Source organism: Melanerpes formicivorus, unplaced genomic scaffold (genome assembly GCF_026170545.1).
Source record: "Melanerpes formicivorus ecotype bairdi unplaced genomic scaffold, bMelFor1.0.p_v2 SCAF_5, whole genome shotgun sequence".
In the NCBI taxonomy this organism is placed as follows: Eukaryota; Metazoa; Chordata; class Aves; order Piciformes; family Picidae; genus Melanerpes; species Melanerpes formicivorus.
Window position 1 is genome coordinate 32,434,205 of NW_027142357.1, and position 20,712 is coordinate 32,454,916.

General features: G+C 42.5%; 2 protein-coding genes across 3 annotated transcripts; one reads left to right on the plus strand and one right to left on the minus strand.

Annotated features, from left to right (window-relative positions):
* Positions 1-9: 9 nt before the first annotated feature.
* On the minus strand, positions 10-7,499 carry DTX3L (deltex E3 ubiquitin ligase 3L). Its single transcript, XM_068139059.1, has 6 exons — positions 7,241-7,499; positions 6,705-6,925; positions 3,484-4,995; positions 2,402-2,619; positions 825-941; positions 10-430 (listed from the first exon to the last, which is right to left on the minus strand). Exons 1-5 carry the CDS (start codon positions 7,413-7,415, stop codon positions 872-874), a joined length of 2,196 nt encoding a protein of 731 aa, XP_067995160.1. The 5' UTR covers positions 7,416-7,499; the 3' UTR covers positions 10-430; positions 825-871.
* On the plus strand, positions 7,276-20,073 carry PARP9 (poly(ADP-ribose) polymerase family member 9). Of its 2 annotated transcripts, none has more exons than XM_068139056.1 (10): positions 7,276-7,558; positions 8,031-8,070; positions 9,416-10,248; positions 12,765-12,992; positions 13,071-13,295; positions 14,516-14,591; positions 15,028-15,402; positions 16,179-16,324; positions 17,328-17,499; positions 18,966-20,073. In XM_068139056.1, exons 1-10 carry the CDS (start codon positions 7,544-7,546, stop codon positions 19,313-19,315), a joined length of 2,460 nt encoding a protein of 819 aa, XP_067995157.1. In that variant the 5' UTR covers positions 7,276-7,543; the 3' UTR covers positions 19,316-20,073. The 2 variants fall into 2 exon arrangements, with proteins under 2 accessions (XP_067995157.1, XP_067995158.1); XM_068139057.1 differs by lacking the exon at positions 7,276-7,558 and adding an exon at positions 9,040-9,157 and having other exon boundaries at positions 18,966-20,072.
* Positions 20,074-20,712: the final 639 nt, after the last annotated feature.

Below are 20,712 nucleotides of genomic sequence, written 5' to 3' on the forward strand. Positions count from 1 at the left end.
ACAGAAGAATGCAGGACTGAAAATAGGATGTTTTATTTGTTATATTTAATAGCTTAACATGGTTTAAGCCACTAACAGCATTAAGTGAAAGCTATTTCACACCACTACGAAAGTAATTAGCAGGCTATTTAGAGAGTGCAGACTAGTAACAATTCAAACCATGTATTGGAAGCAAGGAGAAAAATACTGCTTTGTAGTTGCAAACATGACTTAGAAGTTGTATTTAAGCTTAAACAATGAAAGGAACAGAACCTGAACCCCCTTATCTCAGCCAGTCACCAGTGCTGTTAGCCTTCAATTGCTCCAAGGCAGTTCTGAGCTCGCAGCTCTTGTGCAGGGTTAAAGTTACAGCAGCACCCACGTGCCCCCTCACACATTACTCACACTAATTCCATGTTCAAAAGTCCAAACCACTAATGCCATTTCTACCCTGTAAAGAAAAAGCAGCAGAAGATCATAGCCTGATCAAAGCTGATATTATAACAGCTGCATACAAATTTTCCAACAGATGGGTTACATGATGCTATCCATGAGGACAGACAGAGTAAGACAAAACTAAAATCAAGGGTTTGATCAGATAAAAGGTAGTAGTGGATCTATTGGTTTTGGTGGTCAAACTGAAGAGAGAAAAAACACAAATCAGATTAACTGCTAAAATAAGGCACACACTTTCATATGTGCAGTAAGGACTGATGCTGTGTGTAAAAAGAACATATTGTTTCATGAGAAAAGGTTTCTTTTCTTAGGTGACTGAGAAATACAAGAGATTTAACACAGTTGAACAAAGTAACTTCTTTCTTCTTAGTACTTGAGCAGTAAATTACCCGCTACATGTTCAGGGCGCTTAAGAGCTGACAGATGATAAATTTCTTTATTCGATTCCTTTTGCTTTCAATTCTGAACGAACTCGCTGCAGATAATGAGGATCAGGGTAACCAAATCTAGAAGAACGAGAAAATAATTGTTAGGGCTTCTTCTGCAATGAAGCACTTGACAGTTCTACAGAACCTTCTCATCAAAAAATCTCTTAAAACATTTCACAGATGTTATGCACTTACTTATTCTACAGAGAAAAGAGACCCTACTTGCTGGGCAGGGAGGTGGCACAGAGAGGATAAAGCTAAAAGCTTAAGAAAAGGAGGTGATGAATTTGGTTGTTTCAAACAGATACCAAGAACCTGATAAAGATGTTTGTTGTCTCAGTTGAAAATGACAGGGCACTAGGGCATGCAACTTTCTGAAAATCAGACCTGAAGTATACCCAAGCAAGCACTCAAAACACAAATATAATGGTACTTCTGGACTGTAAGTAGCGTATCACCAAAGTGTGTGTGAAGCAAGAGATAACCAGGAAGAGTATTTGGGCAGGGAGGGGTAAGGTATCTCTTAAACAGCATTTTTACGATCCTAGCCCAGGAAGAAGGATCTAGACACAAATCTTGCAGGAGGAAACCTGCCCTTGGGAGGCTGCAACATGTTTGAAATGTCCCAAGCTTCCCTCTTGCCTATCAAGACTTTTTCCAGGACCCAGTTTACTGATACTATCTGTAGTTAATCAAATCTTTACGAGGGGTCAGGTGAATGTGCATTAAGAGGTGCAACATAGTGGTCCTGACTGGTAGACCATTATACATTAAGGAACTGGTGATCTGCCTAACAGTTAACCAGGTCAGGCCCAGGCTATGCTGTGTGTCCCCTGTGGCCGCACAACACATTCAGCCGGCTCACTCCAAGAGAGGTGCTGTGGGCAGCTCCCACTGCTGCACAACCTCGCCTTTATCTAGCAGTGCAGCAAACTATCGAAAAATGCTGAACAGAGTTGTCTTTTGCTAAGAAAATCAGTGTAACAGGACTGAATGACCAAAATGGGGTAACTCTTTCTATGGTATCCTGTGCTTTGATCAGAGACCCACCAAATGCTGTGCAACTCGAGGTTCCTAGCACTTAAAAAGCCATACAATCTCTTTCTTCTTGCTGTTAGCTCTAACAGGTAGAATTTCAAGCGACATTTTACAGACTCTGAGTGCCATCTTCACTGGGATCACAAAGGTGCAAAACAGCAGGTAACAGAAGAGGCTAAGATCAGGACCCCAATCTCAGCTGCTATCAAGAACCTGCTATCCTGTCCTGTACTAGTAGTTTCTAATCAGAGCAGCTGTTAACTGGGCAGGTGCTTGACATAACTCACTGGTGAATAAGCAGCCTGAGAAGCAACAGAAGACTAAGTTCACCTTGTTCTGACTGTACAAATTGGTGAAGGTGATTCAAGTCTGGATCCAGAGCATTCCATAATCACTTTGTTAGGGACAAAATCCAAAAGCTCTAATGTGGAAAATACTCAGGGCAGCCTTCCTGACACATCTAAATAGCAACAAAATCACATAAAGAAAAGACTACTTACTTGCTAGGTCCTCCAGTTGTAGAAGTTTTGTGGTGAATATCATTCCAAGTGATGACATTTTGTTCACCAGTAGTACATGACTGCCCCACTGTGAAAATCAGTTTTTGATTGAAGGCTCTTCTGAGGAGCTGCAAAATTTCTCTCCCTTCTGTATTGTCAGGTAAATATGCTATTCGACGAGTTCCAGAATAAGGTTTCCCTGGGTTTGGATGGTTGATCTGTTTTACAGAAAAAACAAAACCAAACCACATTGTGTATGATAAACACTTTGAAAAGTGTGAAAACCAGACATCCCAGCTTTTCTAATACTTTTTATCCTCTCTGTGATTCATAAGGGCATAGCCTGACTCTGAGGTGTTTTATTCTCATTAGACAATATGTGCCATTCACATTTTCCTGTTACTATTCATGCATCGATTGTTACATGTTTCTTCCTCTTTGCTATCCCAAATACATGTCACCTCACCCCTTTTTAATTTATCCCACTTTCTGCCCTAGCTATGACTAATGATACAACATAAGCTGATTTCTGATCTGGCAAGTTTACGAGCCAGTACACCAATAATTTTTGTCCACTGGTGTCAACAGGCAGGAGAAAGCTTCCGAGAATCCTCATTACACTCACAAAATTTTGTTTACACAATACCACTTCATGGATTTCATAGTATCATAGTATCAGTCAGGGTTGGAAGGGACCACAAGGATCATCTAGTTCCAACCCCCCTGCCATGGGCAGGGACACCCCACACTAGATCAGGCTGGCCAGAGCCTCATCCAGCCTGATCTTAAAACACCTCCAGGGATGGGGCCTCGACCACCTCCCTGGACAACCCATTCCAGGGTCTCACCACTCTCATGGTGAAGATTTGATCTTAGTTATTCCCAATATACAAGTTAAAGACAGGTAGCTCTGTCCTGGTGCATCTAAAATGAAGAGTTACCATTTGACTATTTAATTCCTACTTTTAAAAAAAATTCCTACTTCCTTCCTTAATCACACTCAAAAACATTCAGTAAGAAATGCCTCTCCTGGGCATACATTAAAAGTATGGGGAAATGTATGAATTTTCACACATACTTACAGTTTGAATGCCACCCTGCATAACGTATGTAATCACAATAGTACCATAATAGGGATAACCAGGGAGAGATGCTGGGATTGTGGTACTTGACATACTTCCTTTTGGCTGATTTCCTTCCACAAGTCCATAAACAGTCTGACACAAAGGACAAGTTTTCTTATAACTCATGGCTTTCTCGACACAACTTTTGCAAAAGGCATGTTTGCACTTGCTCAGTATTTCTTTATTATTAATTCTGTCCATGCAAATTGGACACTTGTCATCTTCTGTCTTCGCCTCAGCCTGCCCTTCAGAAGATAGATTATTCTTTTGCCTGTCGCTGTAATTTGTCTCAGATACTCCTGTAGCTTCTTGATAGCTGGGATAAGAGGACAGTGGTGTCCTCTTTTCAGTTTGTGTTGAATCTTCAGTGGTAAGGACATCCATAGTGTCCTTTTCAGCAGCTTTAAGATGGTCTGGTAAACCACTTAGGATGAATTTGCCTTCCTTCTTAAGTTTTCCATGCAGACCTTCTAATTGTTTCCCATTCAGTAGTACATTTAATCTTTTATTCTGATCTTCTGAAACCCTTGAACTGGGAAGTTTTGATCTTAACATTGCAGAAGCACTCTGAAATGCATTGATGAAACTTTCAGTAGCATGTGAAGACATATCATTAGTTTTGATCCTAGGCCTAAATACTATGAGCATCTTCTGGCCACATGAACTCTCTCTCTTTTCTATTACTGTATCAAAATTGTCTTTAATAACTTCAATTTCTTTGCTTAGTATTGTTTCAAGCAACTTAAAAGCAGAAGAATCTACTTCGATTCCATTCTTGTATTGGTACAATTCAGATGACATTTTTATGTTCTTTTCAGCTTGGTTGGCTAAAAACTTTTTGGCGTCTGAAAGCTCACTCTCTGGACCACGGAGTAACAAACAATTCCCTTCCTCCTTGACAAGAAGATGACTGAACCTAGCATTTAACTTCCTAATTGTGTCAGTTATTGTGTGGCTGTCTGCTACTGGAATTTTTTCTTGTTTCAGATTCAGTATACTTTGCTGAAAAGTTCTGGTGAAAAAATCCATAGCTTTTGGTACTGATGCAGGACTTTTATCAGAAGTGAAGCACAGTAATGTGTTTTCACTTTCATCTTTACTTCTGATACACACTCCGTAACGTTTGCATACTTCTTTGATTTTTTGGGGGCAAACATAACTGAAATATTCATAGAGAACTGATGGAACTCTAAGCTCATTCACCTCTTCAGTATCCAGATCATTTTCAGCTTTCAAACTGTTCTTGCTTTCAGACTGTGAAAAGTCATGGTGTGGGTCATTGCCTGCCAGGATATCCTGAAAGTAGTGATAAGCTTTTTCAATATCTGGAAAATCTCCTGTCAGCTTCTCCCAGCCATCAATACCAGGATTTCCTTCTCTTTTTAAATTTGGACATAGAATGGTAATTTTTTCCCTTTCCTCTTCAGAGAACATACTGGTATTCAAAGTTGCAGAGACTGTAAGAAATATCTAAAGAGATTAAAAAACATGAGAAAGAAAAGAAGGTCAAAAAAAGACATACCAATATTTGTTTCTTCTAAGGTCCTCTTACATTGCTGTTTCTGTATTTTGAGTAAAGGCCAGACCACTGTACACACACCTGCACACAGTGTTTCTTTTCTGTCATGTGTACTGCCATCACACACACCTAGGTAGAGTCATCTTCTTTTAAGTCAGCAGCAAAAATGAGTTTCGTTACTCATGAGTGTTGCAGGACCAAAGACAATAGCTTTGCTACTTAGTTTGACACTGTGGCCAATAGTCTCTCCTCTGGGTTAATAAGGTTAATATAACTAATGTAATTTTTTAACGCTGGCCATTCTCTGTGACAGAATTGATCACCTATTGGTACCTTTTCCCCTCATTATCAGGTCCCGACGGTCCTGCACACCAAGCAGGCGAAGCAAACAGGTGTTTGTTGTTGTGTGGGGTTTTGTTTTCACCCTCCCTATCATTCCCAAGGCTCCTGTGGAGGCTCAGATTTGGGCTGTTCATCCTGGGGAAGAGAAGGTTCTGGGGACGCCTAATTGCGATGTTTGAGTACCTGAAAGGGGCCTACAGGAAAGCCAGGGAGGGACCGTTTACAAAAGCATATAGCACTAGGACAAGGGGCAATGATTTTAAACTAGAGAAGGGCAGATTTAGATTTTACATTAGGAAGAAGTTCTTTACTATGAGGGTGGTGCAATGCTGGAACAAGTTGCTGAGAGAAGTGATAGAGGCCACATCCCCAGATACACACAAGGTCAGGCTTGATGGGGCTCTGAGGAATCTGAGTTAGTTGGGGATGTCCTGGCTTAGTGCAGGGAATTTGGACTAGATGACCTTTAAAGGTCCCTTCTGACCCAGTGCATTCAATGATTCTATGGGCTCTAGGCCATAGACTCCCCTCCTTGTCCCAGGTATCCCACAACCAGCTGGTGATGACCCCATCACAAACATGGAAGCGTAACAGCATGCAGAACAATGGCTACAAAATCAAGCAGTTCAAAGTCCTAAGTGGGAACTTGGACTGCAACTGCTGCTGGACAGTAAGACCTGTGATCTCCTGAACCTCCACTGTCTTCTGCTTCCTCCAAGGGCTGAGTGAATGACTTGTACTTTTTTATGTGGATTTTAGTCCATGTGATTAGAAAAAATAAACTGAGCTGTGCTATAAAATTCAGGCCTATGCTACCTGTAGAATTGTACTACACTGATTCTGATTGTAGGACCCTTGTGCCATTCAGATAATTAATTCTATGCCATGTTAATCATAAAATCCTGTTTAAAAAAGGTAAAACTTTAATTGTAACTACAAATTGGTGCCATATCATTCTGCCTGAATACTGAAATAGTGCCAGAGGTCTGAGTAGCTGGAAGGACTCCAAATCTCATGCAATTCTTCAATGTTTTGCAAGCAGTCCTTGGTGCATACTACCCCTGATACCTTCCATGGCACAGCTTTGGGGTGTAGTGTTTGGCATGTGCCAAGAACATGCTGCTTGTTAACATCTGTGATCCTGGACATGTGATCCAGCACTCAAAAGTTGCTCCCCACACTCATTTTATTAAGATAACACAGCTGACATTTGCTTGGCATGAAATACTGAAGTGCAACATAAAGAAATTCAAAGGATTTGTGGAATTACAAGCAAGGCAAGTTGTGACACTGCTTATTACTGCTTTTTCTGATATACCTTTTTGGAAATTACTTCTCTGGCTGTGTCTTCATGGCCACTGGCTGCCTGCTGCTCCTGCCGAGGTGAGAAAGAGCTGGAAGGGATGGAGTGGCTGGGGTCTCCCTGCTCTGTAAATGGGCTCTGGCTCAGGCTCCCTTCTACGGGCTGGATAACTATATTAAGTCGTCTGCCACCCACTTCCAAGATGTGATCCGTGCGGGATTCCACATTCTTCTTATCTGCAGTAATTTGGCAACAGACAGACAAAGTCGATAAAGCCACCTGAAAACTCGATGGCTCTAAGCGGCCACAGCTACCCCCTGCCCTTTGCCCGCACTGACCACGGGCGCAGGATGGTGCCATCGGCGGCCATTTACCGTCCTCTCACACGGCTGCAAGCCCTGCGTGCGAAGAGCGCCCCGGGGGAGACCCATCCGCGCCCTCATCCCCTCAGTGCCAGGGGCTTGCCAAGCCGCGGGCCGAGCCGCCTGCAGAGCCGCGCCGAGCTACACCGTCCCACCGCCCGCCCCAGCCCCATTCCCTCAGCCCCTTACCTTGCTCGTTCTGGAACTGCACCCAGTAGGTGCCGGGCTCGGAGCCCGTCCGCACCTCGCATTCACCGCCGCCCGACCGCTTTCCTGACTGAAAGTAGCTATGGACCTTGCGCATCGTCTTCTCGCTAGGGTCGGGCGCGGGACGGAGCCGCACTAGGAGCGGGGACGCCGCCATGATGCCCGCCGCTGGACGCTTTCGCTTTCGTTTCCGCTCCGCAGCTCGGGGCCGCGGTTCCACACCCCGGACCCCGTGCCAGATCCCGGCTCTGAGGGGGAAGCGGCTGCACCGCGCAGTGCCGGTTAATGGGGATTATCCAGGTAACGGAGCAGGGCTGGGGTGGCCGGGCTGGCGCCTGACCCCCGCGGGCTGGCTTTCTGCCGGGCAGAACCTCCCTCACAGGCGCGGGGGGCCGCGGCTGGGAGCGTCGGGGCGACAGGCCGGGACGGGCTCTCCGCGCTGTACGCGGCGCACTGCAACCGGGGCTTAGGCACTGGGTGTGATACTGCTCTCCGGTCTGGAGCTTGGGGAGAAGTAAAAGCTCCTGCTTTCTCGCAGATGGAGCTGAGGGAGGCTGTGGGAGGGGTAACTTCCCCGGCGGTGGTCCGGTCACCGCAACGCCACCTCTGAGTGGCGTTGTAAATGAAGTTTCCCACTAACTTTATACGCGTTTGTGAAATGCGTTTGTGGTGCTGCCGCTTTTGCTGCAACGGCACTGCCCCTGTAGGAGCGCAGCCCATCAGGCCGTAACGCCTGTTTTCTCTCTCTTTTTTTTTTCTTTTTTCCCCATAGAGCTACAGTCCGATAACCTGGGGAAGGAAGAGCAGTTTAGGTAAGCCCCCTCCCCCATTTAGCAATCTGCAAAGAATGTTCCTGTATATAACTTGAAGTTTGCCAGCTCCCACCAGCAAACTGCGGAGCATCGCTGGCGAGTAGCCAACAGCAACTTAAAATGTGTGAGTTAGACACGGTTAGGGATCAGCGTTGTTAATCAGCAGAATTTGCCTGCGTTTCTCTTTCGAAACCAAGTTCTCAGAAGTGTTTGACTGAATGGGTGTGTGTTTCATAAGTGCAGCACGGTCCACTCTTACAAGTAGGTAGCGTGCCCTGGAGGAAAGTATGGTTAAACTCAGGTTGCTTTACACCGAACTACTGCATGCAGTACTGCTGACATCTGCCAAAAGAGGGCTGTATAGTCACAGTGACAATATAAAAACTGCCCCGTTCTTTGCCGTTCTGTTTCCTGAAAGAAGTAGTTTTAAAAGCCCTAGTGAATTCATCAGTTGCACACAAAGAAAGAACATGCGTGTGGGCTTTAAGTGCAGACCAGACACATGCCTGGGAGAGGCAAGCACACCTTCAGCCCTCTGAGCAGGACAAGATCAAAGGGGATAATGTGGTGGTTTCTGCTTTTACAAGCATTTTGAAGCCCTGGTTGTGGTGTGGCTTTTCACATTTGCCTTCTCAGCTAGACTTTTAGTGGCAAATGCAGCACAGCATCATGGTGGCTCTGCAGCCAGTTAACAAGCCCTGTAACAGCATTTATTTCAAAGATATTTCTCTCACACTTTTCTGCTCCTTTTTCCTCCTCACCATTTATTCCCCACCCATTCACTTGTGCTGCCGCATCAGTCCTTGAGGCTGGTATTGTAAATCCAATGAAGTTCTGTGGTGTTGGTTGTGGGTTTGTTTGTTTTTTACTTAGATGATTGGTTGATGGGTTGGATGTGATGATCTTGAAGGTCTCTTCCAACCTGGTTTATTCTATCTAATTCTGTCTAATTCTATATCACTGATTCAGTTAAGAATATGTCCCTGATGATGGTTGTGTCAGCCTAATGGTGGGGAGAATGAACATTAGGAAAGAGACAAGAACAAGTAGCAGGAAGAGACACATCTTAACCAAGCTTCTTCCTCAGGTAAACTAAGGCAAACCCAAACACTCAAGTCATCACAGGTTCAGTGATACTGTTGTTATCATCTTTTAGTGCCTTTCTTTGCTTAGCTGGGGTCTCTAAGCCTATGAAAAGGGAAAAGAGAAGCTCAGACTATGCCAAAAATACTAGTAAGTAATGATAGTATGGTAAAATTGAGACCTATAAATCACACTCCTATATAAAAAGCAATGTTTTAACAGTAGTATCTTTTATTTCACTTTATATATTTCTCTGTCATAGGGGCGAGCATGGTAATGGATGAGCACAGCTTGATGGTCCCCATCAATAAAGATGCCTATGAAGTTCTTAAGAAAAGAAAGGACTGTCTAAGTGATGTCATTTACAAAAAGTTTGCTTGTACCTTGGCCTTCGAAAGTGCAGCATGCACTGTTGAAGTATACAAGAAAAAACTAAAGCAAGGAATTGACCTTTGTGTTTGTAAGGATGATCTCACAAGACACAAGGTAGATGCGTTGGTGAATGCAGCCAATGAGCACCTAGAACATGTAGGAGGCCTTGCTTTAGCTCTTGTGAATGCTGGGGGGCCAGAAATACAATGGCAAAGCAACATTCATATTCAAAAGTATGGAAGACTCTCAACTGGCCAAATAGCAGTAACAGGTGGAGGAAAGCTTCCTTGTAAGGAAATAATTCATGTAGTTGGTCCGAGGTGGTCTGTTCATGAGAGTGAAAAATGTTGCTATCAACTTCAGGAAGCTATTGAGAATGTTCTGCAGTATGTTAGTGCTCCAGAAAGTACTACAAAGTCAGTGGCTATCCCAGCAGTGAGTTCAGGTATTTTTGGCTTCCCAGTCCGTTTGTGTGCTCAAGTGATTGTAACAGCAATAAAGGAGTTTGTTGAAGCAATTCCACCGAGCTGTCTCAAGGAAATCCGCCTGGTGAACATCTGTGAGTCTACAGTTGCAGAAATGAGGAAGGCCTGTGAAGAGATTCTGGGTGATACCAGTTCACTTTGGGAAACTCCTTCCGCTTCACCAAGGCACTGTTCAGCTTTCATTAAACATGAAGGCATTCGCTTGCGCATTATAAAAGGACTCCTTGAAGAGCAGAAGGTAAGATTGTCCCATAATATGCTGAACATGGAGGAGTGCCTCCAAGTCTTTGCAGGGTTTGATGCCCAGGAGTTCAGAACAACACATACTGTATTGGTGCACTCCATAATTACCTTCTCAGCCTGATGAGAATTTACACATGGTAAATACGTTATAGTGGCAAGGAGTTGTTTGGGTTTTTTTTTCCCTAAATGGGTATTAAATGTTAGCACATTTTAATTGCCTTTTTTTTTGTATATAGCTTGTTATGGTATAATGGTATAATTATGGTATAATAGGAAGCAGCTGAAGATTGGATGAGTAATAATAATATATATTAATGTTTATCTTGTTATAACATCGTGGACATTCACATTTTATCATGCATTCCTTAGGAGTCTGCTCTTGCTTTCTGTCCTGGGTGTTTGCCTGTATTTAATTTTTCTTTTAGATACCACTGCTGGAGTCAATCAGCAGACACTGGAACAGCAGGAAATAAGTTGTACACACAGAATGTACAGATGATGTGCCCCTTACCCTTAAACAGTCCATCATTTAAATTGGTTCATTTCATAGTATCATAGTATCAGTCAGGGTTGGAAGGGACCTCAAGGATCATCTAGTTCCAAGCCCCCTGCCATGGGCAGGGACACCCCACACTAGATCAGGCTGGCCAGAGCCTCATCCAGCCTGGTCTTAAACACCTCCAGGGATGGGGCCTCAACCACCTCCCTGGAAAGCCCATTCCAGGGTTTCACCTCTCATGGTGAAGAGCTTCTTCCTCACATCCAGTCTGAATCTCCCCACCTCCAACTTCATTCCATTTCCCCTAGTCCTATCACTACCTGATATCCTGAGAAGTCCCTCCCCAGCCTTCTTGTGGTCCCCCTTCAGATACTTGAAGGCCACAATAAGGTCACCTCAGAGCCTTCTTTTCTCCAGACTGAACAGCCCCAAGTCTTTGAGTCTGTCCTCATAGGAGAGGTGCTCCAGCCCTCTGATCATCCTCGTGGCCCTAACTTGTTAGCTGGAAAATCTGATGCAAAATGTACAAGTTTAGCCATGGTAGTCCAACAGAGCTCTCTGACTGGAAGCTGCATCACAGGGATGGCATTTGCTTTTAGCAAATACTGTATCTCTAAAGAATTCATAGCTTTTATTTTTAAGAAGTCCCTTAATTGACTTGGAAGTTCATTGTTTTGATGTGAGAGAAAAAAGGATTGCCAAGATGACATTAATTTTCTTAACCAGTTCTACAGCACTGAAAGGTACCAACATGCCCTCAAAACTACCAGGAAAATATGCTCCAAAATTTGTTTACATTAGAACAATTGCTGCTGATATTAGCCTTCTGTAAAAAAGCTTTTCACATTTTACATATTTAATTTTAAATACAGAGGACTTGCTACAGCAATTGGCTGTTTCCACTGGGAGCTGGAAGAACTGTAGCTTTGCAGTTCCCATGTGCACTGACCCCACTGGTTTGGTGACCAGTGCTTGCTGCCCTAACGTGGGCAGCATCTGCATGGGCTGGGGCATAGCCATAGTTCTCCTCTGCTCACTGCTAACTGGCTTCAGAACTGCACTTGATGAGGTGCACATGGGTCACTTCTACAGCTGCTGTAGTAATTCTGTTGAGTAATTACAGTATCACAGTATAACTAAGGTTGGAAGAGACCTCGAGGATCATCGAGTCCAACCTGTCACCACAGACCTCATGACTAGACCATGGCACCAAGTGCCACGTCCAATACCCTCTTGAACACCTCCAGGGACGGTGACTCCAACACCTCCCTGGGCAAGTAATTCTCTGACTTGAACAGGTCTTATGCATGCTGTTGGTTTCTGAAAAAAATCCAAACCAAAACCAACAAACCACATCTCCTGCCATTACAAGGTGCATACTTTGATGTTGCATTGCCATAGTAGAAAGTAGTACGTGTCCAGAGAAGGGCAACAAGGCTGGTGAGAGGCCTTGAGCACAAGCCCTATGGGGAGAGGCTGAGGGAGCTGGGTTGTTTAGCCTGGAGAAGAGGAGGCTCAGGGTGACCTCATTGCCCTCTACAACTACCTGAAAGGTGGTTGTAGCCAGGAAGGGGCTGGTCTCTTCTCACAGGCAACCAGCACCAGAACAAGGGGACACAGTCTTGAGCTGCGCCAGGGAAAGTTTAGGCTCGAGGTGAGGAGAAAGTTCGTCACAGAGAGAGTCATTGGTCATTGGAATGGGCTGCCCAGGGAGGTGGTGGAGTCACCATCCCTGGAGGTGTTCAAGAGGGTATTGGACGTGGCACTTGGTGCCATGGTCTAGTCATGAGGTCTGTGGTGACAGGTTGGACTCGATGATCCTCGAGGTGTCTTCCAACCTTAGTGATACTGTGATCCTGTAGTAAAAAAACCTTCCAGGCAGCAGATGTACTGCAGTCAGGCTTTTTTAAAAGCAATTGCTTCTAGAAAAAAAATGCTCTTTATAATAGCAAAGCTTTCAGATGATAAACTTGAAGTATGCTAAAGCTCAGCTCTGCACTCTCTTCCTCCAGACTACAGCTGTTGTTAACTACCTGTCTATGAATGGCAAGCCTCAGTCTCCTGTCTCAGAAAGACTGCTGCAAAAAGCAGGTCCACATCTTCAGGACAAATTAAAGGCTTATTTTGCACAGTCTTCATCCTTTACGGACATCATACCAACAAAAGGGTATAATCTGCCCTTCAGGGTGGTACTGCACGTTGTAGAGCAGCCTTACAAGCACAAGGTGTTACTGTGGGAGGTAAGCTTAGTTAATTGGATTTTAACTGATTTTCACGTTGAGTGATGTGAGGACTAAAACACCTGGGTTTTTTTGCAGGAACTAAGGACTGCAGTGACAAAATGCTTGCAATACTTCCAGAAGCAGAAATCTCCCTCCTCAGTTTCTTTTCCAGCAAATGGTGGGAAGTGGTTGTCAGTGCTACCTGCTGACACAGTGGCAGAGATCATGATTGAAGAGGTTTTTAATTTTGCCAGGGAACACCCTGAGCAGAATATGGACGTGCAGTTTGTCTTTTGCCCAAATGCCTGTGAAGCCTATGAGGTAACAAATTTGTTAACTACTACTAAGGAATATCCAAAGCTGTAAAAATAATCCCATAGGAGACTACAAATTAAACTAATCTGAACTCTGTACTACTATTTGTAAGCAGCAGATCCCCTTTATGAAAGTGTTTCTCTGATGAACAGGTATTATTAATCTCCACAAGTTTTTATTTTCACTAAACCAAAAATCTTCACCCTGTGGTGTGATAAAAAGAGGAGGGAGCGCTGAAATTCCCACAATTGTCAGCAACTTTAAGAGTGTCTACTCTTAACTCTTTAGGGAATAAATTTAGTTGTCCTCAGAAACTTTCTTTAATGACTTTTTTTGGGTTTGAAGTTCATAGGGTAAAACATTGACACATTAGATGACCTAACATGACAGAAGGGTTGTATAATGATAATAATGATGATGATGATAATAATAATAATGCTGTTATTATTATTTAAACTGTGGTAGGCCATTTTCCATATTTGGCTGATATGATTAATACACAACTATTTTAAGATAGCCACCTGTTAGCAAAATACCAAGTTTGCTTTTCTCCCCACTTAACTTCAACCATCCCTTTTTGATGAGTGCAAGACTAAGTGGAGGGGGCTTCAAACTAGATGATCTTGAAGGCCCTTCCCAATACAAACTGTTCTGTAATTCTACAGATCCACATTCTGTAAGAGTCCCATAAGCTCTAAAGCAAGCTTTATCACAGCTATGTGTTCATCACATAATCATGATAATCAGGGCACAGCAGGAACTCCATTCACTGGAAAAAAAAAAGGCAAGTTAGTTTGCCAGATGCCAAATGCATTGCCTACCTTCTCAGAGACATCCCATGTGTGATCATGAAGAGGAGCTTTGGGATAAAAGCATGGGAATAGTCTGGATCTTAAAATTTAGTAAGGATTCATTATAAATATACTGCAAGTAATGAACACCTTCATCTACTGTGACTCCATGAGTTCCAGATATGCCACAACCATGGGGAATTGGTGAAGTGTGTAAGGTGTCTTGCCTTAGGAGACACAGAACAGGATTGTATTTGATATTGCACCCAATGAAATTTTGTAAAAACTAACCAATGTCAGCTGTTAACCATTTCAGACTTGGAGTGGGTAGTGTCTCTGCAGCTGTAAACTGCTTATCTAACAGAGTTTTGAAGAGAAAAATTGTACATTTGACAACAGAGGCTGCAGGCTGCTCCTAAACTTTTCTCTTTCAAGGTTTTCCAGGAAAAATTGTATTCAAAAACACAGAAGCCGGAAAAAAGGCAACATTGCAACAGAAGTGATCATTTCAGTAAGTAATGAACAGAAAGGGTACTTCAAGTAAATGAGCACTCTTCTATTTCCTTTAGAAAGAAGTTAGTATTTGGCATGTGTCTTGGAGGAAGGGGGGAGGCAAAAATGTGTTAATGCTTTGCATGAATAGGAATGGAACTGGGCAGTCCTTTATAAGAATTTCAAACATAAACACAATTGTTAGTACCTACCTTGGAAATCATTTGGTGGAAGGCAAACCAATTCTGCTGTGTGGTTGGTTGTTGTTTTTTTTGTGGTTTTCTTCTGGAACTTTACCTCCTGGTATCTAATCTCTTGTTTTGTTTGACCATACCAGAAGAGTAGTGCATTTCTTATACTGTACCTCATGGATTACATATACAAGTTTGTAACAGCACTTGAAAGGTTTTTCACTCTTTCAAAGTACTTTTATAAAACAAAACATTCTCTTTCAGGTGCCACATCAGGCAGTCAGGGTGCAAAAGTAACTGAAAATAGTAAACCAGCTCTTGAACTTAAAGGGAACATACAAACAGCATTGGAAGCGGCAGAATCGTGGCTCCAAAGCATGGTAGAAATTTGGGAAAGTCACTGTGCTGTTATTGAAAACAACTACATTTTTAGCCTTGGTAGAGAAGAGTTTGCAGAACTATCTCAAGAGCAGCACGCCAGTGTATGTGTATCAGAAGAGGTGAGAGGTGGAAAAGCAAGACTGCAATTTCAAGGCCCTCCTGATGCTGTGATTGATGCAGTGCTTGCAACTGAAAAATTACTGCTTTGTATGCAAGAGAAGAGTGCAGCCAAACAAGAGGAACTGCTGCACTTAGTGGGTATGTAAACTAAATGAGTGACTAATTAAGATCAAGTACAAAGCAGCATCTACCTGTGTCATTGCTGAGGACAGACATGCATTCATTTCACACAGATACTAAGCACTGCTTTAATTACCAATATTACCATACTTTTATCATGGGACCCTGGAAGATCATTTGTTAGCTCTGGTTACTCACTTGGCAGTACTCCCAGTAGGGCACATTTTTTACAGGGGCTGACTAGCGTCCTACAGCCAGCTGCAACACTGCTGCCTCCAGGACAGCTTCACTGGCCACTGGAGACTTACAAAATCCGCACTTGCTTAACTCACAGCTTTAAGGAGCTATTTTGCTAACCACAGCTGGATCCCTGCTGCAGGATCCACTAATGGTTCTGCAAAGTCCTTGACTTTCATTAACAGCTGATAGAACTGGTGGCATTACAGTGAAGCTACTGAGTGATCCATTTTTCCCTTGGGTTTGTACAGTCCTTTACTATAGATCCCATCATATGGAACTTAGGCTGTGGAGAGATGTAATGGAAAAGATACTTGTTTTTCTTGGGTGCCCCCTCTGGTTTCTTTGCTAAACACAATTTAATAGATTTTTATTTGTATCTGTATCTCTATCTCCTCTCTATATATAGCAATCTCTCTCAATATTAGCCTCTGGTATTACTTGAGAGAATATTTAACATTCTTTGTTCTTAACTAAATTACCAAAGTATTGCATCCTTCTTCCTTGCCTTTGCTTCAGGTATTTTATGAAGAATTTACCCCTTTCTTTGTATCCAGGCCAATCAGAAGCAGGACAACTTTCAGGAGAACAGCTTTACAAGACAAATACTAAAAGCATCCAGATCTCACTGGTGGAATCACACCTTCAGGAGTTTAAAGACAGGAAGAAACAGTTTGAAAAAGCTGGGCTTTGTGTTCTCAAGGTAAAGAGAGTAGTAATGGAAAACAACATGAATTTATGCTATGGCTTTGAACTAACGTGTTTAATGTATGCTTAAAAAGCTCGAATGAACTATTTCAACACATTGCTTTTAAAACTTAAGATCCACTCAGCCTAATTCTTAAAACAGATGTAGTCTTTAGTCTTAATTAAAAAGTATTCTAAATATAATGCAAATAATCAGTCCAAAAAGTGTGGTTACATCCTTGTGGTGGGTTGAAATTAACTCCCAACCCTAAAACTACAGCAATGCTAAAAAGATCTTTTAGCTGTACAGGTCAGTATATTCTGTCTCTTATTTTATGTTTCAGATGTTCCTTAATAGGACTCTAGAGAAATACAAGATTGGTCTGTTAGAATGAGTACAGCACTGCAGGGTACCAATGCAGTGTCTGTTTTCTTGTGAGTCTGACACCAAAATTAGCAACTGAATTCATCAGAGTTATGATGTAAGATTAGTAATGTGTTGAAGCTGGGATCTTGCTTGGGTATCAGCCTTTTACTGAAGAGGAGGAGGATGATGCTGTGCAACACAGAGAAAAAAGATTTTGTTAACAGGGATTTGTGTCCTAGTAGCAACAGTGGGTAACTGGCAACCAGACTGCCAAATTGCCTGTTGTATGAAAAAGGTATTTAACATTGAAATAAAAGCAAATACTCATCAGCTGAGGTTCTCTATGCCTTATGGGACACTTGCAGTTCTTTACAAGATCAAGCTGTCAGCACCCACACAGCTATTTCTCACTTACGGTTAATAATCTGTTGTGTAATCAGACATATTCCCATGGGAGAAGCATGAGCTAGTGACATGGTTTTTTCTGTGCATCAGTTGCACACTTCAGATACCTTAACCCCCTGCATGGTCAAGACATACAAGCTGTATCAAAGTTTCTTACATTGGAGAACATAGCCTGAACAAGAACACTCATGGATTTCAGGGATATTGGTCTCTGTTAGCTTATACTACACTATTGCTTATGTTACAGATTGAAAAGATACAGAATCCCCTTTTATCTGCTGCATTCCAACAAATGAAAAAAACCCTTGAAGAACAAGGCACCTCCAAGATAGCCCACAAGTTGTACCAGCATGTCCCTGCTCAGTTCTGTAGCTCAGTGTGCCAAACAGGATTTCATAGGATGTACTCTCCACCAACAGGTAATAACATGCTTTGTCATCTTTAATCAGAGTGAACAGTGACTGAGTACTGAAGTTGGACTAAAAATCAGAAAAAATGGCATTCCTAAACAAGAATTGGTTCTTACCACATTTAGAATCATATGTGCCTACTTACTCATTTACAGTTGTACCTGGTTTTCCTTCCTTGTAATGTAGAGCTAGTAAGGCTCTGGGAGGATAAGCCTTGATTCTAGTCTAGCCCAGACACTGGTGTCAGAATTGTTAATATATACATAACACCACATCCAACTGTATTGTGTTGTGTCACCCTTTAAACTCAGTGCCCTTACTTACTTCCTGCAAACATGCATTCAGCAGCTTGGTGCTTTAACACACATTCAAAGGAATCACAGAACACTTGAAGGTGGCAGGCACTTCTGAAGGTGACATAGCCCCAGCCCCGTCAGACACAGCTGACACTCAGAGCCCATTGCTGTTCAGACTGGAGTACAGTTGGGAAGAAAGATACAGTGTCAGAAATACTGTATTGGACAGCAAAGTAGATGGATGATTTCAGAAATGGAAAGAATGAGTATTTAGCAGTTCCTCCTGCAGTAAGTGAAAAGTAGGATGTTTGATTTCTCAAATGCAGAATTGAGACTTCAGGCACTGAACTATTCTGAAAGCAGAGATTTGTCTTTCCAAGTCTATGTAATGTACATGGCACACTCTCACACTAAGTAAGAAACAGGATCATGGCCTAATTTAGTTTGCCATTTTCCACATGATACTGTAATAGCATTTTTATGCAACACTCATTATGAACTGAAAGGGTTTTTGTTTTTAATGTGCATCATTAAAATCTTGTCTTCTTTGGCACTTTACAGTGCGTAGTACCCGATGACTGAAGTGTTTATGTACATACAATATACCCTGATGTTTCTGTCACTGGATTAACAGTTACAGTATCACAGTATCGCCAAGGTTGGAAGAGACCTCGAGGATCATAGAGTCCAATCTGTCACCACAGACCTCATGACTAGACCATGGCACCAAGTGCCACGTCCAATCTCCTCTTGAACACCTCCAGGGATGGTGACTCCACCACCTCCCTGGGCAGCCCATTCCAATGACTAATGACTCTCTCGGTGAAGAACTTTCTCCTCACCTCAAGCTTAAACTTCCCCTGGTGCAGCTTGAGACTGTGTCCCCTTGTTCTGGTGCTGGTTGCCTGGGAATTACATCTGAATGGTCATCACTGCTGTATCAGTTAAACTGAGATGGCCATCAGGTGTCATTGCTCATGCTTTCAGTGGGAGGTCAATGCTAGCATCAGAGCCCCTTCATGCAGATTGACTTCCAAGGGATGGGATGCACTGAGCAATAACAAAGTGTCACACTGGATCCAGATGCAGTCTCTTAGAACTTTCACCCCCACAAAGAACCCATAGTTAAAGGCTTTTTTTTTTTTTTTTCCTTACCAGAATTTTTCTTTCTTTTTCCAGAACAAAAATATGGAGCTGGCATCTACTTTAAAAGGAACCTGAAAAGCCTAACTCAGGATAAAGATATCTGGAAAACTGACACCAAAATGTATGTGTTTGAGGCTGAGGTATTAACAGGCTTATACACTACAGGCAAGCAGTCTTACATCATGCCACCAGCAGTGGAAGGAGATACCACTAAGGTGTATGACAGCCTAGTAGATGATGTAAACAATCCTGACACTTTTGTCATTTTCAACAGTATTGCAGCCCTTCCACAATATCTGTTGACTTGTGTTCAGCTGAGGGAGGGGTATATGGCTGCTGAGCAAACCAGCAGCATGCTGATTAAGAATTTACCAGTAGTGTAGTAGCTATAGTGAAGACCCCCTCAGAACAAAGTCTAGTATTTAAAGAGAATGGTCTACCTACTAACATGCTGTGATCCAAGTGCCTCTCTGCAAACCACTCCACAATATCCATGAACAAAATAAAGTCACTCAGTACCTTAAGGAGATTAGAAGAAAATTATCTGTGGATGGGGAACAGAAGGGGAAGTATCACAAAACCTAGTTTAACATCTATCTGATCATTTATGCCTTCAAATGTTCTGAGCATGCAACTATACCATTGCTGTTTGCCTAGAGTGTCATTCTTCCATTACGTTATCTTAATCTGAGATACTGCATATGTTAATGAAACCTAAGAAATCTTGGCTGTGCCTTTGGTTCTATACATTTCTTTTGACTTAAATAGGTGAATATTAGGGGGAAACTGTGTCCTGCTGAGGGGCATGTTATTAAATAACACAGTTATGACAAATGTGAGGCAATACATTGTGATTTCTAACAGTAGTTGCCCTTGCACCTTTTGTTAGTTAAGATATTCTAAGCATTGTAGATACTTGTATTCAAAATAAAGAATAAAAATGGCATTATTTGCTAACCTGTTACTTTGTATACAGTCTTAAGAACATGATTTGGACTCTATGTGAGCTTCAGGTTTCTCAGTGGTGTTCAATCTCTTTGGAAGGCCCTGGTCTATTCTATTCTATTCTAAAATAATAGAGAACTGGTTCAAGCTACAGCTTGAAATTACTCTTCAACTAATCTACCTTTACCACTGTCTTTTAAAGCTATCTTACAGTTCCACCTTGTAGCTAGGCATCTCCACACTGCTTCTGTAGTGAGCTGGATGCAGTAAATGTAAAAGGCTAAGAGCTGTTATGTCAGTGTAAAAGGAGATTTCAGTCCAGAACTCAGGTACCTTGAAACTTTCTGTACTAAAGCCTGAAAATGCCTTGACACGGATAGGGTTTAAAAGATACCTATTGCCTCCAACTAAAATCTACTGGATTTGTTCAATCAGAAGCATTTAAACGAAGCAGTGATAGCCCTAAACAGTGCTGAAGTACAGAATTAAAGGCTCATCTGTCCCTATCCAGTCTGCTTGTAACTGAAGTCACCCATGCCTGAAGCTGTAATTATCTGGGGAGAAGGGCTTGCATAAAACTGGCAAAAGCAACCACATTGTAAGAAAAGCCTTTCATCCACATGTAAAAATACTGTGCTAATGGAGGGCAGTCTGAACCCTGAAACTAGTGTTCAGTGTAACTTCTCAAAACAATTGGTTAATGGATTCCCAGCACATTTGTCTGCACCTGCAGCTCCCAGGACAGCAGTCATAGTGGTAGGAACCACTCACAAATCCAAAAGAAATCAAGTTATAGAAGTCTGTCTCTAAGTGAGCCTTATTCTCACAGAAATCC

Coding starts and splice junctions, on each gene's coding strand:
- PARP9 (XM_068139056.1), top strand. Junction 13,296..14,515: donor ATGCCTGTGAAGCCTATGAG/GTAACAAATTTG, acceptor TTCTCTTTCAAG/GTTTTCCAGGAAAAATTGTA. Junction 16,325..17,327: donor CTGGGCTTTGTGTTCTCAAG/GTAAAGAGAGTA, acceptor CTTATGTTACAG/ATTGAAAAGATACAGAATCC.
- DTX3L (XM_068139059.1), bottom strand. CDS start 7,415: ATGGCGGCGTCCCCGCTCCTAGTGCGGCTCCGTCCCGCGCCCGACCCT. Junction 4,996..6,704: donor GAGAAGTAATTTCCAAAAAG/GTATATCAGAAA, acceptor TAATCTCTTTAG/ATATTTCTTACAGTCTCTGC. Junction 942..2,401: donor ACAACTGGAGGACCTAGCAA/GTAAGTAGTCTT, acceptor TCGTTCTTCTAG/ATTTGGTTACCCTGATCCTC.